This window comes from Phoxinus phoxinus (assembly GCF_949152265.1).
Source record: "Phoxinus phoxinus genome assembly, chromosome: 4".
NCBI classification, from domain to species: Eukaryota; Metazoa; Chordata; class Actinopteri; order Cypriniformes; family Leuciscidae; genus Phoxinus; species Phoxinus phoxinus.
Window position 1 is genome coordinate 34,015,531 of NC_136879.1, and position 16,668 is coordinate 34,032,198.

A 16,668-nucleotide genomic window follows, 5' to 3' on the forward strand; every position below is an offset into this window, starting at 1 on the left:
TTTCTGTGTAACAAGTTTTTAATTTAGAGTCAGTTCTTCAAACAGCCTTTTTTGCTCTCGTCTTTCCATTTTCCCCTTTTATTATTATTATTATTAGTGGTGATTTCTAAGGCAATCATTATTCATGTTGCCTACATTTTGGGCTCGGGGTCTTCAAAATTGTACCTTTTTTTTCCTGAAGCCAACTATGGTCGAGAGATCCGTCGTTACCAACACAATTCAACGGAACTTGCATAGCAATGCTCTAACAACCATTCCGAACATCCTAGCAACCGCATAGCAACACACTAACAACCACTACGACTATCTTCACAACTGCATAGCAATACACTGACAATCACCCTAAATAGGCCTACCTTACAACGTACAACAACTTTAGTGAGCAACATTTAAAAGCAGAACATTTCCCCATTGAAACAATATGTTCTACATTTAATAATACTTAATCTAATCATTCATTTTCTATCATCTGATGATGGCATGTTATTTCCACGACGGGTCATTTTCAGAGAAGTGGGACAGAATTTGCCCTTGCCTGCAAAAACCGCCGCTGTGTGCGAGGAGGAGAGCGTCTGCGGAAAGTGGCCCTTTCAAACTCTGCTCACATTCATGCACTTCCCTCTCAAAATTCACACACCTGTTCAAATACCCAGCCTCAGTGGCCATAAAGAGGAATTGTTCACCGCCATACTCTTGCAATGTCATGTGCAGTATTTCAGAATACCCTAGAGGGGACTTATTTTAGACTCAACATAAACAGAATTGTAATTACTTGTTTGAAGTCTGACCATCTGGCCATATGCTGAGGCTGGTTTCATGTCTCATGCTGAAAGGCTGTTTTACATGCCTCAAAAAAAAAAAAAAAAATCATGCCTCAGCAAAACAATCTGGATGGAGCACATGGGTTTTTGACTGGCAATTAAATATAGCCTATGTATGTGTGTGTTTTTATATATATATATATATATATATATATATATATATATATATATTTATATATATATATATATATATATATATTGGGCCGATGCCGATTTTAAGAAACAATTATTTTCTGATACAGATCATGTGACCCTGGATCACAAAACCAGTCACAGGTCGAACTTGTATATTTGTGGCAATAGCATTGTATGGGTCAAAATTATCGATTTTTCTTTTATGCCAAAAATCATTAGGGTTTTAAGTAAAGATCATGTTCCATGAAAATATTTTGTAAATATATAAAACATTCATTTTTGTGAGTAAATGCAGCACAGTCGCGAACATAAATGGACAACTTTAAAGGCGATTTTCTCAATGTTTAGATTTTTTTTGCACCCGATTTTTAAATAGTTGTATCTCGGCCAAATATGGTCCTATCCTAACTCAATGGAAAGCTTATTTATGATTTTCAAACAATGGACCCATGTGACTGGTTTTGTGGTCCAGGGTCAAATATTTGTCACTTGCTCGCTTATGTGAACTTTTGTCATTTAAATAGTATATTTATTAATGTTTTAAATAGCCAAAGTAAAATAAATAAATAATAATATTATATATATATATATTTTTTTATTATTATTTATTATATATATATATATATATATATATATATATATATATATATATATATATATATATATATATATATATATATATATATGGGTGTAAAGACAATAATAGTAATAGTAAATGGCATGCCTTAACTAATTGACTCATACACGCCCGAAGAATCATACATGAGTATTGTAAAGTATTCTGCAGTCATAACCTTCCTGGCAGCTTTCTAGTTGTTAAGCTTTGAGTTGCTTTTTCATCACTAATGAATCATTACTGAGACATATAGTCATGCTTTATAACAAACTGCTCCGAGACACAAAGGCTAAGGTTTCAAATGCAGTTTTATTGAAAGGGTAATCTACAATTGTAGTTGAAAACGGGCAAAGGTCATAAACACCGGGTAACCAGTCCAAACAATAACAGGGTCGTGCAGGCAATACAACAAAAAAAACAAGATACAGGAAACCAGGAGAATGCTCAGAATTGCAGTGTTACACTAGACAAGACTTCACAATGAATGACTGAGGTAACCAGCCTTTACATTAATGTCTTGCTCACTGATTAAATCCTAATATGGGAATAAATCAGTTCTGTGAGCAACAGATGTAGAACTCGAGCATTATGTTTCACAAGGGAACCTGAAACAGGAAGAAACAGAACTTCTGCACATTCGAGACAGAGAACAATATGTGTTCTTTTATATTTAGACGTACTCACTGCTGTTTTGTTCCTTCACACAAAGAACATGACGTCCACAAGTGTGTCAAACACTGTGGTCTAATTTATGCAAAGTAGATCATGTTTTAATGTATTTTCACTGTTACTTTTCTCAGCTGGATTTTGTTCTCTTTTTTCGTTTACGCACATTACGTTTTCTTTGCTACAAATGTTCCTGTATTTGTTTCCGGTGTAGTCACATAACAAGAAGTGTTTAATATATTTGCAAAGTTGTCACTTTGTTCACACAAGATGTACAACATGTTTCACTTTATCTGTAAAGATTATTGTGGTCCACCAAAACATATTTTAAAACGTAACTCAATGAACTGCATTGTATATTAGACAACAAAACATGAACAACAAGCACCTGCAAAATGAATGATGTTACTGTCAACCATTTGAAAGATTATGATAGTGCATGAAGTCATTTCCTCAGGTTCACATATACGTCTGAGCAAAGTAACCACAGATGAAATTTAACTGTGTAAAGACAATAATTAAATGGCATGACTACATTAACTGATTGACTCATAAATGCCTGAAGAATCATACATGAGTATTGTGAAGTATACTGCAGTCATAACCTTCCAGCCTATTTTTCTTGTTATTAAGCTAATTACCAGTTCATTCATCACTAATTAATCATTACTGAGACATAGTCATGCTTTATATTTGACAACAAAACATCAAAACCGGATGAATGATGTTAACCAGTCGAAAGCGTATGTTAGTGCATGAAGTCATTTCCTCAGGTTTACATCTGAGCAGAGTAAATAACCACACAGATGAAGGTTAATATATCACGTTTGACAATCAGAATGTGTCCAAATACATCTTGCCATTTTAAATAGTTCTAGGTTTATATTGGAAAGTTAACAAACTTCTCTTTGTGAAATACTTTGCTTTAAAAATGTGCTTGTATTTCACTATAAATGTTGCTTTTTTGGCTATTTTACATATACAAACATATTGTTGATGACATCTGTGGCTAATAGCAAATCACCATTTGAGTTAAAGGGAACCTTCACATTAGGGTGGTACATTTGGTAGAAATTATGATTACTATGATAATTTGATGTAAGAGAAGACACGTATAACCAGGTTGATGGTTTTATAAAAAAATTACATATTTGTTCAATATTTTGTATACTACAATGTTTTTATAGAAATTAATAATAAAAGTAGGCTAATAATAATAATTATTGTTGCTACTTACTACTAATTTATTAGTTTTATTGTTGTTTTTATGCATTTCTTTATTATTATTATATTTTATTTCTGTACATTATTAAACAGATATTTGAGAGATTGGCTTTTTTACTTATTATTTTGGTATACAAAAGTGTTTTATACATAGATAATATACATAAATAATAACAAAAAGAAAAAGAAAAAAATATTATCACCATTATATTGATAATTCTAAGATATACAAATATACAGATATATAAAAAATATTTATATTGTTTTAATCTAAACCACCACTATAATTTATAGATAACTTTTTTGGTCCAAATATATTTTTGCAAAAAAGGTGAAAAAAAAGGTGAAAAAAAGGTGTTCATCATTCCATCTTCCATTAACTGATAAAAAAAAAAGCAGATTTACAGATTAAACAACCCTGTTCAATTAAAGGGATGGTTTGGAATAATTTCAACCTATAGGGTCCTTTGCACCATGACCTCGAGCCAAACACCCGGAAGTGTGTAAGTACATCAGGAGTTTATTTAAATAACACCGATGGCTTATGCTACCGCTAACCCGGACGGCGAGGTCACTTCCGTGATTTGGGAAAAGCCCGTAAAAGTCTCGCGCGATCACCCGGTGTTGCTGAAAAAGTTTTTTGGTATATCCATATTTTTTCTTTTTTCTAAGTGTTGACAACTTAGTGTTAACTAATAATTGTTACAAACTGGAACTATCAACAAATTATTGGTGCATTCCTGGAAGTGGGCGTCGTTACACTACATCCTTATGCATCGCTTTCTGCCAGGAATTTTACAGGCTTTTCCCAAATCACGGAAGTGAACTCGACATCCGGGTTAGCGGTAGCATAAGCCATTTAAATAAACTGCTGATGTACTTACAAACTTTCCAATGCCTCATTTGATTAGTACAGAATCTATTTGTACTACTGTAGAAGTGTGGTACCATTCCTGGCATTATTAGTGGGGTAATTTACGAGATACAACCGTGGATCCGTTAGCGCCTGCACTAAGCCATTCGGCTGATATCTCGAAATAAGCTTTAACTTTAATAATGTTCGACCAAGGGGAAAAAAGCTTCTGTGGGGGGTGTTTGGCTCAAGGTCATGGTGCAAAGGACCCTAGGTTAAAATTACTCCGAACCATCCCTTAGTCAAAGTTTTCTGATGACATAGAGGTCCAAATATATTTTGTTGCAAGAAACAAACAAACAAAGGAACAGGAAGCTGAAGCGCAGATGGTTCATACGGCCTTGATTTCAGGCTGAAAGCAGAGTGAAGGAAAAGAGGGAAATAGTTGCCGACTGACGTCAACACCGATCGGTGGAAGTGCCTTCCTTTTATAGACATGCTCTCTCTTTGGTACATTCCTAACTCCAGCAGAGTCCGTCAGCCAGAGAGGAGAGGTCCTGCTTGGTTGTGACGCAAAAGCACAGACAGTGAAGGGAGAGAAGAGGGAAAAACCCACTCTTAATCCTAACTTTTACTTTTACCTAACTTTCTGTCAGGGCGTGGCATCATTACGTAAAGTCATTCAGACACTGTAGCATATAAGATTCACAAATACATCATGGTCAAATACAAACGGGATACTCATAATATCCCATTTGATTCAATTCAAGCGCTTAATTCAGTTTTCCTAAAATAGGTGTGTTTTACAGGAAGTTTTCATAGGATTGTAACGTTCGAAATGGAAACACTCCCTCCAGTCAGCAGCGAGAATACTTTACCACAGATGCAAGACATTTGGCAGCGGCCGACTGTGATTTAAGCAATCTCTCACTCGGCCCTCATATTTTCGTCCACATGTGTTCCTTCCAAACTCTTTGCTTGGGATCTGACCTCGTATTGTTCTTGGCAGGCAAATCCTTGACAGGCTTAGACAGCAACTAGCACAGGCAGAATAAAAGCCAGATGCGTTTCCATGACGCTGTGCACGTCTGCGCCGAGCCGAGTTGTGCAATTCCCTTTATGCTACTTGAACAAGAAATGCAATTTCCACAATCTTAACCTTGCCCCTGCTGAGACTTTACAGCACACCTTGAAAATCTGAAATCACGTGGATAATGTGAAACCCCTCTTAGGACTTCCTGCAAACAGAATATCACCTACGGACCTGATTGTTCATCTTAAAGAAATAATCCCGGGTTCAAGACAAGTTTATTAGACTGTACTTGTGGCATAATGTTTATTGCCACAAAAATAATTCGACTTGTCCCTTATTTTCTTTAGCAACAGCCTGGGTTACAATGGAAGTGAATCCAAAAATGTTAAAATACTCATTGTTTCAACAGTGTAGCTACAAGACACAAAAAAATATGTGTGTTAACTAGTGCTGTCAAATCGATTAATCACAATTAATAGTGATTAATCACAATTAATAGTGATTAATCACAATTAATAGTGATTAATCACAATTAATAGTGATTAATCACAATTAATAGTGATTAATCACAATTAATAGTGATTAATCACAATTAATATCGATTAGTCACAATTAATATCGATTAATCACAATTAATAGCGCTTACCCACAATTATTATCGATTAATCACAATTAATAGCGATTAATCACAATTAATATTGATTAATCACAATTAATAGCGATTAATCACACTTGATAGCGATTAATCACAATTAATAGCAATTATCACACTTAATCACGATCGATCACATCTCACATAAAAGCTCGTGAATATATGTGTGTGTGTGTGTGAGAAAGAGAGATTAAAGCACACACACACACACACACACACACGCACGCACGCACACATATTTACGAGCTTTTATGTGAGATGTGATCAATCGTGATTCATTGCGATTAATCGCTATTAATTGCGCATGCATGCACACACCGGCCTATCACTCTAAAAAATGCTGGGTTGTTTCAACCCAATTTTGAGTTTAAATATGGACAAACCCAAACGTTGGGTTATAAATGTAATTTAAAAATTCTACCCAACGGCTGGGTTTGTCCATATTTTAGCCAAAATTGGCTTGAAACAACCCAGCATTTTTATACACATTTTTAAGTTTTTTCACAATTAATCGTTTTGACAGCACTTGTGTTAATATGATTTCATTGTGAAATTCTTCAGTGGAAAAAACCCCCCTTCTCTGTGAAGTTATATACAAGTTTACAACTTCATTGCATGATTATTCAACACTGTAAACCGTAAAACTTTACAGCTCCAATAATACGCAAGCTCTAACAGATTTTATAGAGCTTGAAAAATGATGAGTTTTACACTTCTGAAAAATGGGCTCCATTTACTTCCTTTGTATAAGGGCCTCATGATTATTGATTTATTTTAATAAAATTAGGGAAGAGATCTTTTTTTTTTCTGTGGTAATCAATATTATGCCAGAAATGCTGTTGATTGTGCTTCATTTTTATATTGATCCCAGACCGGAATATTCCTTTTAAGGCCACTGTTGTTCTCGATCACTTTAATTTAGTCATTTTCATGGCAAGCTTATACAATGTAACGGATGGGACATTAACAGTTCTTTGACATTTCTATTCATTATTTATTCACTGAACACAAACGTATTGCAACAGGCAGGTTAAACATTAGACATGTACGATCCAGGCGGTTACTAACACAGCTCATTGTAGTGTGTCTTGAAACAGGTGAAAGGTTAGAGTGCTTTATAAAACACTACGGTCTGTTAAACATTGATAGAATGGGGTGGACGGGTAACTTACCAGAAACAAATTCAATCATGGGTTTTGTTTTGAACAATGGCTTACGCATTTATAGTCCAAGAGTCCAAAACGATAAGGTTATGTTATAGCTAATGCTATCAGTTCAGACATTATGAATTTCACGTCTCGTCGATCACCTTTTTGACCAGAAGTAGGACTAACTTTAGGTTAGTTGCCTTTGTAACCATGGTAACTGTTTGTTGCTCTCTACACTTCCTCCTTTTGTTGTTTCAGCTTGTGAGACTTCCTCATTGCTGTCTATTGCTGGTCATGTAAATTGAAACGTTTTAAATACTCAGTAAGGATCTTATTTGGTTTCTTTTCATCTAAATGTTACCAAATATTCAGGATTCAGGGTGCCCAGATGTAATGATCTCCAAATCAACCATTAAAAACTCTCACTTTTTGTCACTTTGTCTTGTGTCACTTATTGTCTTGTTTATCTTGTCACTGCTTGTCTTATTGCCTAATGCCTAGCAATTATTTAGTCATTTCTGTGTATATGTATGTTTTTGTGTACGTAGCAGTGAGGTTTACTGTATTTTGTCTGTGTATAGTCTGTGGAGTAGCATACAAGTACATTTTTTTATTTTACTTGGAAACTTTTACACATGACAATACACGACTTTGACATTAATATGTATTAGGGGGGTAGCCTACGTGTGTGTCCCACTCAATGTCTTAAAGTGGGTTGTTCAAGGAAACACACAAAAAGATGGATATGATCTGTATCATAAAAGTGTGATGATAACACCAGAAATATAGTAGCCTAGCCTATAATTGTCAGTGTTAGTGACAAAGGCCGTTTGAGAAGCTAATGTGTGGCCATTCTAATGTGTGGTAACTATTTACTTCCTCATCGAAACTGTTGCCTCTATTTGGAGAACTGTGTTTTCTTTAGGTTCTTTAAAAGTAAAGTTGAACAAGCAAGCGCAGTTGGTTTGCTAGACATTATATTCATTTTAGAGTTTGTGCTTGTACCTTAGTCACATATGACTAAAAATGATTACAAAGCACACCTGTTGATCAAATGTGACTTTTTATGAAACTCCCTTTTACAATTAGCATGGGTGTACATTCTGAGCTGGTTAAATAAGCCTCTTTTCTACCCAGAGAGAGCTGTCAAAGTACAGAAGCATTAGTAAACAGTGAGGTAATCACAAGCTACTCACTGTTATTGCAATTTGCAGGCCTGGCTTTACTGCGCTGTACAACAGCTGCCACTGTTTGCTGTGTCAAGCGCACCAATGGCGTCCTAAAGCACATTGAAAAGAAAAGAGAAGGAGAAGACAGGCCATTTGTGTGTTCGTCTGGTTATTTGCTTTTACTGGACTGACACTGTTGTTATGGTTACACATCCTGTGTGTGTTCTGGCTGAGAAGACGAGAGTAGCGTAATAGACTATAAAGTTCATTTAACTCTTAAACGTGACAATGGCTTCTACACCACCAATTTGAACCGTAACTTTTACCGTAGGCTATTACTGGGTGGAAAGGGTACTGGGTATTTTTTGGTCAATTAGATCAGATTTTCCTGTGGCATTTGGCAGGACCCACACTTCCTCATTTAGGCGACAAAGTGTGACATGTGATATCTTAAAGTGCCATCTTCCCACGCATGACACCGTTATGTTTATTTTGAGTTATAGGGGTCTTTATATATATTTAACCTTATCAGGAGATAGATAAGTCGAAAAGTGCAGTAATTTTTTTTTTCCAATGCACATTTATAAAAGATACTTAAAGGGATAGTTCACTTTAAAATGAAAATTCTGTCATCATATACTCACCCTCAAGTTGTTTCAAACCTGTATGAATTTCTGTCTTCTGCTGAACACAAAGGAAGATATTTTGAAAAATGTCAGTAACAACAGTTTGAAAAACAGTTACCAGGTCCCATTGACTTCCATAGTATTTTCTTTTCCTACTATGGAAGTCAATGGGACCTGGTAACTGTTGGTTACTGACATTTTTCAAAATATCTTCCTTTGTGTTCAGCAGAAGACAGAAATTCATACAGGTTTGAAACAACTTGAGGGTGAGAATATGATGGCAGAATTTTCATTTTAAAGTGAACTATCCCTTTAAACGTCCTAATTGAACTGAGGCCTAATCCTGTCTTAATCTAAGCCCTGTCTGTGAAACCAGGCCTATGTCTTGAAATTAAATACATTTTACAGGGACAGTTAAATATTGCCTAAACTTAATGCAGAAGCTAAGCTAAATTTCAATTAAGTTTGATAATGTGACAGACATGTCAAATAAATTACATATGTGTCATAGATTGCCGATATGGGTCTGGTTTCAGACAGGGCTTAGATTAAGCCAGGATTAGGCCTTAGTTCAATTAGGACATTTAAGTAGCTTTTATAAACGTGCATTAGAAAAAAAATATGACTGTGTATCTTAAGACAAAACAAGGCAGTGACACATTTTAAGATTTTAAGTTTCTTTCAGTTAAAAGCTCAAACATGCATTTTAGTCTGGGACTATAGTCTTAAGCCTTGTCTGTGAAACCAATGGATGGTGATTTAAAGGGTTAGTTCACCCCAAAATAAAAAAAAACTGTCAACATTTACTCACCCTCATGTCATTTAATGGGGTTCAATTTATTCAACCTCATGTCAAAGTCAATGGGGTCCAAATGTACAAATTTGGACCCCATTGACTTTCATTGTATGAACAAATCCAGTTGATACATTGATGTTTTGTAAGGGCGGGTGAGTGTTGTATGATGTTATACTTTGTAAACCTGCTCCGAAACAATATGTATTATCAAAAGAACTATATGCAAATGATTTTAAGTCATTGATTCTGGTTTCACAATAAACTGATGTTTGCATAATGGGATGTCTTGTTGTATGTTTGCACTGGTTTATGTACATGTTAGCAAGGCTGTGGTGAGTAAAACAAGCATCAAGCGTTATAAAGGGGAAGGGTTATAGCAAAAAATATCGCAAACATTTCAAAAGGAAGGGTTCCTAATTCTTTAGTAACATTCAACGTAAGGAGGCAAGGCGTAGGCTTATGTAATGCATGCAATGCCATTGATCTGTGATAAGATCTTACTTGCACTCCATTAAACATGGCCAACTCACAGATCTAGAAGCTGACGGCCTCATTTGCGACACAGGACAGATTTTAATCTCTAAAGACAGCGATCAATTGCTTCAGACATTGTTTTGTTATATGCATAGTTGTCTGGGAGATGCAGGTCAGATCTGTGTTGTGGTGTGAAATAACTCTGTGTATGCCAAATATGATCTTAATCCTGCTCTTATTTACAAAACAGCATTTTTCTTAGCAAAGTGATGAACTGATTTTGAAATGTAAGCAAGTTATGAGGAACACTTTGCTGGTACATTCTTGTGAGTGTGTGGTATGGTGTTACTGACATGGAGTTCCAACACAATACAATACAATTGTTTTTTCACAAATTGCATTTATTACATTATTTTGGTCAATTGAAATCGTTTCCATCATTTTGTGTCAATGCTTCTTAAATTTTCCCAAAAGCCGCGACACGTGTTGATAAATAAGTAAAAAATACATTGCTATAACTTTAATAAATACTTAATAAATATATTAGTTAGGTCTATACAATTACAAAAAACATTGCAAATGAAGCAAACTACTCTACAGAAATACTGTACTGTTACAGTCCCTGATGAAAGACAAGTTTCCTTGAGTAAGGACCCAACCAGGGTTGTCAAACATTAATTGACAGCTCTTGTCCAATATAAATATATCGTTTTTTTTTTTTTTTTTTAGGTTTGTTTCTTAGTTTTCTTGTACAAAACAGGTACCTAACATCATAATGCTTTGGTTAAAATGCTACATGGAAACATTCTCCCAGTATAGATTTGTAAAGTGCATTCTTTGTGAGTGAATGTATGGTCATTTTCTCAAGTTTGTCACATTGTTGGTTGATATATATATATACAGGGTGCAAATTATTTGGGGGATCTGACCCCTCTCAGACACATCTGAAATTCTTTTAAAAAGCCAATCCCCCTAATTCACACACTGGATAGCTATATGATATGTACATATATATTTGACACAAGCTTTGCTTATGCCACTAGCATTGGTTATGATATTTTAAGGCACTTGTCTGCAATGCTCACTGCCAAACAATGTTGAAAAGCAGGAAAAGCAAAAGCAAATGGAAGACAATATCACAGACAATAATAATACACCATTATAAAATCAATGCCTAGGCTACTTAGGCTTTGGAGGGCAGCTTGGTATCAAAATAATCTCCTTTAGCAAGTATATTATAATAATAATAATATTAACAATAATAATAAATTAACAGTATTAAGACTCGTTGCACATTATTTTTTTGACTGATTAAATGATTCAGAAGGAATCGCGGTGAAGTCCTTAGTCAGACACAGACATCCGCGCGAAAACGGTGAGGCGCTTCCCCGTGGTGGCGTCGAAGGTGGGAGACTCGGAGCCGCTCGAGCTGCCGGTGCTGCTGTAACTTTCGCGGTCTGACAGCGAGTCTTCTGAGGAAAAGCGGCACAGGTTGGCTTTGTTTCGCTCTTCCTTCATGTATAGCCCGTTGCTGGAGCCCTGGAAGTTATTTCCGTGTCCGCAGACACATCGTGACCGAGGCTCTGGCGTGAAGGGCGCGTTGTTGTGGATATCTCCGCTACTGTGACGGCTGAAGGGGAACATGTCGCGGGAAGAGTCGCTGAAGACGGGGGACAAGATATCTGCGGGAGGAGGCGAGACAGAGGGAGCGCGGGTGAAGCTCAGGGGCTCGTATAAAGTCGGGGGAGAGTTGCTGCGAGTGAAGCCGGCGAAGCTGACGCTTTGACGCAGTTGACGCGGGTTCTGGTCAAGATCGAACACAGCGTTTTTATCGTGGATGAAGTGACAGCGGCTTCCGTACGGACAGTATCCAAACTGGTAGAAAGTACGACAGGCTTGAGTCTTGTATTTGGGGTGGCGGAAAAGCCCTCGCAGCTCGTTCTCGCCGTGGGCGAACTGACACTTGGTGCCGTATTTGCAGCTGCCGTGCTCATGAAAGCTTCGGCACAGCTCGGTCTTGTATCGGTTCGAAGGTAGGGTTGCCAGGGGAGGAAACCCGGGCGGTGGGGGGACGTCGTTGGGCTTCATTCTGTTCAAGGTGTCGGTCAGACTCATGGATCGGTCTGCTTTTAACTGGGGTTTACAGGGCGCTCTGTCGTTCCAGGCGTCCACAGGCCAGATGCCATCGTTGAGCCGCTCGGAACTGATGCTCTTCGATGAGAAAGGGCGGGATAGCTGTTGAAACGGGTCATCTAAACCCAGGTTGATGAGATTCTGTAAAATAATAATGTGAATTAGGAGGATGTAACACACTTGGCAATTATGCCACGGTCCCCTAAAACAAACAAAACACACATAAACTCAGTTTAACTTACCCGCATGAGACTTTCGCCAAGCGTATCGGACATAGTCAAGTGTTGCTGTTGTTGTTGTTTTTGTAAAGGAATGATGTGCCTTCAGAAGCTGCGAACGAGTGCTGGTTGCGTTGTGCTGGTCCAGCGACTTTTTATGCTAAAAAAAAAAAAAAAAAAAAATACAGTAGGCGGAGCGATATCATTCCCGTATGCCGCTCCCACAGATTGTAGAAGTAGCCTCGTAAAGCACAGCTTGAGTATTTTTAGCCAGTGGCAAAAAATGTTTCAGTTTCACCGACAGACAAAACAAGAGAGTAGTGTGATTAATTTACAGTAACCTGTCGCGATAACTGTCCCCGACAGACATTTTCCCATAGACCCGATTTGGTTGAGAACGATACTGTCAATACTGCTTTTGTTTTCCAGCATGTTTTTCTTTTCATTTCGACAATCAAATCAAATTCATACAAATTGGAAATAACCAAGAATATTAGCCTAGCCTACATTTAAATAATATACGTAGGCTATCATCTTTCTATCTATCTATCTATCTATCTATCTATCTATCTATCTATCTATCTATCTATCTATCTATCTATCTATCTATCTATCTATCTATCTATCTATCTATCTATCTTTCTGTCTAAGTTGCATAATAAGCTGGAAGTCTGTAGCTGCATAATAAGCTGGAAAATCATGACAAAATAAGCACTTTTTAAACGATCTCCATGTCTGCGTTTATTTTGCAATAAAGCCCAGTATGAATGTTATGCCTTACATCGTTTCAATATGTTATGAATGTAATTTTAGATGGCTTGGTCTGTTTATTCAACAACAAAAGTGTCTATGACAGCAGTGTGTGCCAGTCGGTCCTGGCTTCATTTTTTGTGGGATCAGTCTGACTCATGAAGGCTCCAGTCCTGTCCGGCCACCTGTGGCCATTATGGGAACTGAAAATACATAAACTCTACTGAAAAAGGTAAAACATTAGGCATATGCTATCTTAGATCAGATATGGGAGGGTGTGACTAGACATCTCACGGTTTACTGCAGTGAATGGTTTTTCTGTTTTTTTTTTTATTCAATTTATTTTTAAAATTATATTTCTATGTGCACAAACTTTAAAGTCTTGCCCACAAAAAAAAGATAATGAGCATTTCCACCACTATTCAGCACATAAGCAAAATGTAAAATATATAACATGCAAAGATATCAAACCATTGTTTGGAAAATTGTACTGTAATTAAACAACGGTTAAAATTGAGCTATTTATATAGATAGATTAATAGATTTAATTTAAATCAAATATATTATAATGGATTCTATACATAGGCTACATACAGTATATATATTTATATATTTTTATACTTTAATACACATTAATGCATTTTGTTTCTGAGATATAGCAGACAACTTCCCTTTGTGACAACTAGCCCCATTCTCCCCCATACATCATTTATATAGCCTATGTAAACCTTTTTTTTTTTTTTTTACATTTTCTTTGTAACAAATCGGTTCTTTTTACATGACTAAATTAATAGTAAAATGCCATAGCACAAATGTGAATCACTTCACTTTATTTGCTGATTCCTCTGGAAATGTTAGCAAATGTTGCCTTCGCATGTTCAGCGATTTTCTTTTGTTGCACGGTCAACTGCATCTGTAGTTGCTTCATTGACTAAAACAGGCAAGCCGTCTCATGTTCACTTAAAAATAGCTGCCTCTCTCCATGACTTTGTCCAGTTTGGCTGGGCATGGATGTCAAAAATGGTGCATGAGACATGGAAATTCTCACGTGTGTCATCAGACACATTTCTTTCGAGATCTTGGCTCTCTGTTTTCCTCATTGGCAGCGTTCCCACAAGTACGGAAACTCTCCCTCATCAAGTATCAGTGGTTTTCTTTGCTTGCTCATGCTCACATGCTCGCCACGGCATGTATTTAAACAAACATATAGACGGTTGCACAGATGGCTTGAGCTTTTCTTTCTTATGAGCAATGGCATGTCACCTTTACCAGCATGAGGGGATTTCCTAAATGGAGCTATTACACATTTCTTTATTCCTCCTAAATTAATACATCCAATTCGGATCAACAGTATTATATTATTATCATATATACAACTAGTGTGTGTTTTTTTGTAGTGATTTAATATATAATTAATCAGGCTTCATTTAATATACACTCCATTTTTTGGCTTGTAATGCGAGAAATGTGAGTTCTGTTGGCTCCTTAAGGCAAAATGAGACGCCTTGTTAGAACATGCCATCACATTAGAGGTTAAGTCTTACTAATGTTTAAATCGTGACATTAGTAATATGTATTGTTGGTGCTTCTGTCTAGATTCATTTGCACTTCTACAGGCATCTTCAGTTTTCGTTCTTCATTTATGTTATGACTCAGCAGTGACAGGACAATCTTGCAGCCAAAGCTCATATTTAGACAGCTTCTGTTGGGAAAGTACAAAACTTTCTTGTTCTGCAACATATTAGTCTAACCTGGGTCAACTGAGCGAATCTATAGCTTCATTCCCTCTATTGACAGATTATTCCTCGTCTGTATCTTTAGTTTTACGAGTTGAATTGATCTCTTATTCCCCTTTTCCTTTCATATGGGAAAATGCTGACTGTATTATTCAAAGGGGGAGTTTATATTTAGAATACACGGCATATTAATCATGTCCCCCAACATATACACCTGGTGCATTTCCTTTTATGACTAACCCTTGTGTAACACCAGTACACCACTAGGACATAACTTTGCTATAACACATAAGAAAAATACATTTATGCACACAGTAACACTTTATTTTACAGTGTCCTTGTTTTGCGTCACATGTTTCTAGTAATGACTATAAATGATGCATAATTAATATTAATGTCAACATTTACTAATATGTTATAACAATCAAAGGTTGTATTTGTTAACATTATTAATGTACTGTGAACTCTATTTTTATTAATTAACAAATATGAATAAATACTGGAACAAATGTATTGCACATTGTTAGTTCATGTTAGTAAATACATTACAGTCTAACCTATTTCCTTTTTCATATCAATCTTTACTTCTCACGTGATAAAAGTATAATATAATATTAAATAATACAATACGATACAATATAATATAATAATGAAGTTCATTTGCGAAAATTACTTCATTAACATTATCCATTTTCTCTGCCTGTGAAATATGTGACATGTCCCATAAGGAAATGTAAAGCTTAACGGGAGTTTTCAAACCGCTAGAATAATATGTCAGTAGAAACACAGCAAGTTAAAGGATAACTTAGCTACTGTAAAGTTCATGTGTTTGCACTTCTCTCCTCTGCTCTGTTTTCACTTAAGGTCTTTAGATTTTACACATCCCTCTGAAACACATTTCCACAGTGTGAAATATTCACTGAAGAACAAACTCAGCCTTATCCACCAAATACCACCCTTCTCTCTGTGCAATAACTCTGTTTATGCAGTCCATGTGTTTACACACACAAACACCCTCCCAGAGCAATCGTAGTCGGCTCGTACAGTTGCACTACTATGAGTCTTCTGATTGAAATCTCTCGCCACTTTCAAACGTCTTGTATATCCTCTACATGAACAACTAAGTCCACCAGCTGCCATTTGAGTAACTTTATTGCAGTCCAAACCAAAACAAATGAACCAACGATTTCCTGCTGTACTGAATATGTTTTTGCAGAGCCCTGTTTGGCACTGACATGCTCTCATGCTCCCACAATAGTAGGTTCTGAAGAATTTCTGATGAAAATAAGCATGTAGAAACCCATTCAGGAGATGAACTCTAAGCCGATGCCTATTTACCAGTAGGAAAAGGATGTAATGAAATGCGTTGCTGAAAAGGAAGTGTTCAATGTGCAGTTATACTTCAAATCTTAAACACATATTTTTCAATATCTGTACCTGCAGAGAATATAATGTAAATGAATGTAAAACTTTTAAAAGTTTACTTAAAGATAATAGACTACTACATTCATGACTACTACACACTTTTACACTCTAAATAAGTGCACTTTATAATGATGCCAAATTAAAAGTCTGGTTACACTTTATTTTAACGTGACACATTACTTATTATAGTAAT

General features: G+C 36.2%; 1 protein-coding gene across 1 annotated transcript; it reads right to left on the reverse strand.

Moving 5' to 3' along the window:
- Positions 1–10,593: 10,593 nt before the first annotated feature.
- On the reverse strand, positions 10,594–12,712 carry LOC306997352 (mRNA decay activator protein ZFP36). Its single transcript, XM_079610650.1, has 2 exons — positions 12,589–12,712; positions 10,594–12,487 (listed from the first exon to the last, which is right to left on the reverse strand). The coding sequence occupies exons 1-2, from the start codon at positions 12,619–12,621 to the stop codon at positions 11,558–11,560; spliced, it is 963 nt and encodes a 320-aa protein (XP_079466776.1). The 5' UTR covers positions 12,622–12,712; the 3' UTR covers positions 10,594–11,557.
- Between the last annotated feature and the right edge of the window lie 3,956 nt (positions 12,713–16,668).

Bases quoted from the DNA above. Each gene is read 5' to 3' on its own strand.
- LOC306997352 (XM_079610650.1), bottom strand. From the start codon at position 12,621: ATGTCCGATACGCTTGGCGAAAGTCTCATGCGG. The intron at 12,488-12,588 runs GTAAGTTAAACT...ATTATTTTACAG, and splicing joins TTGGCGAAAGTCTCATGCGG to AATCTCATCAACCTGGGTTT.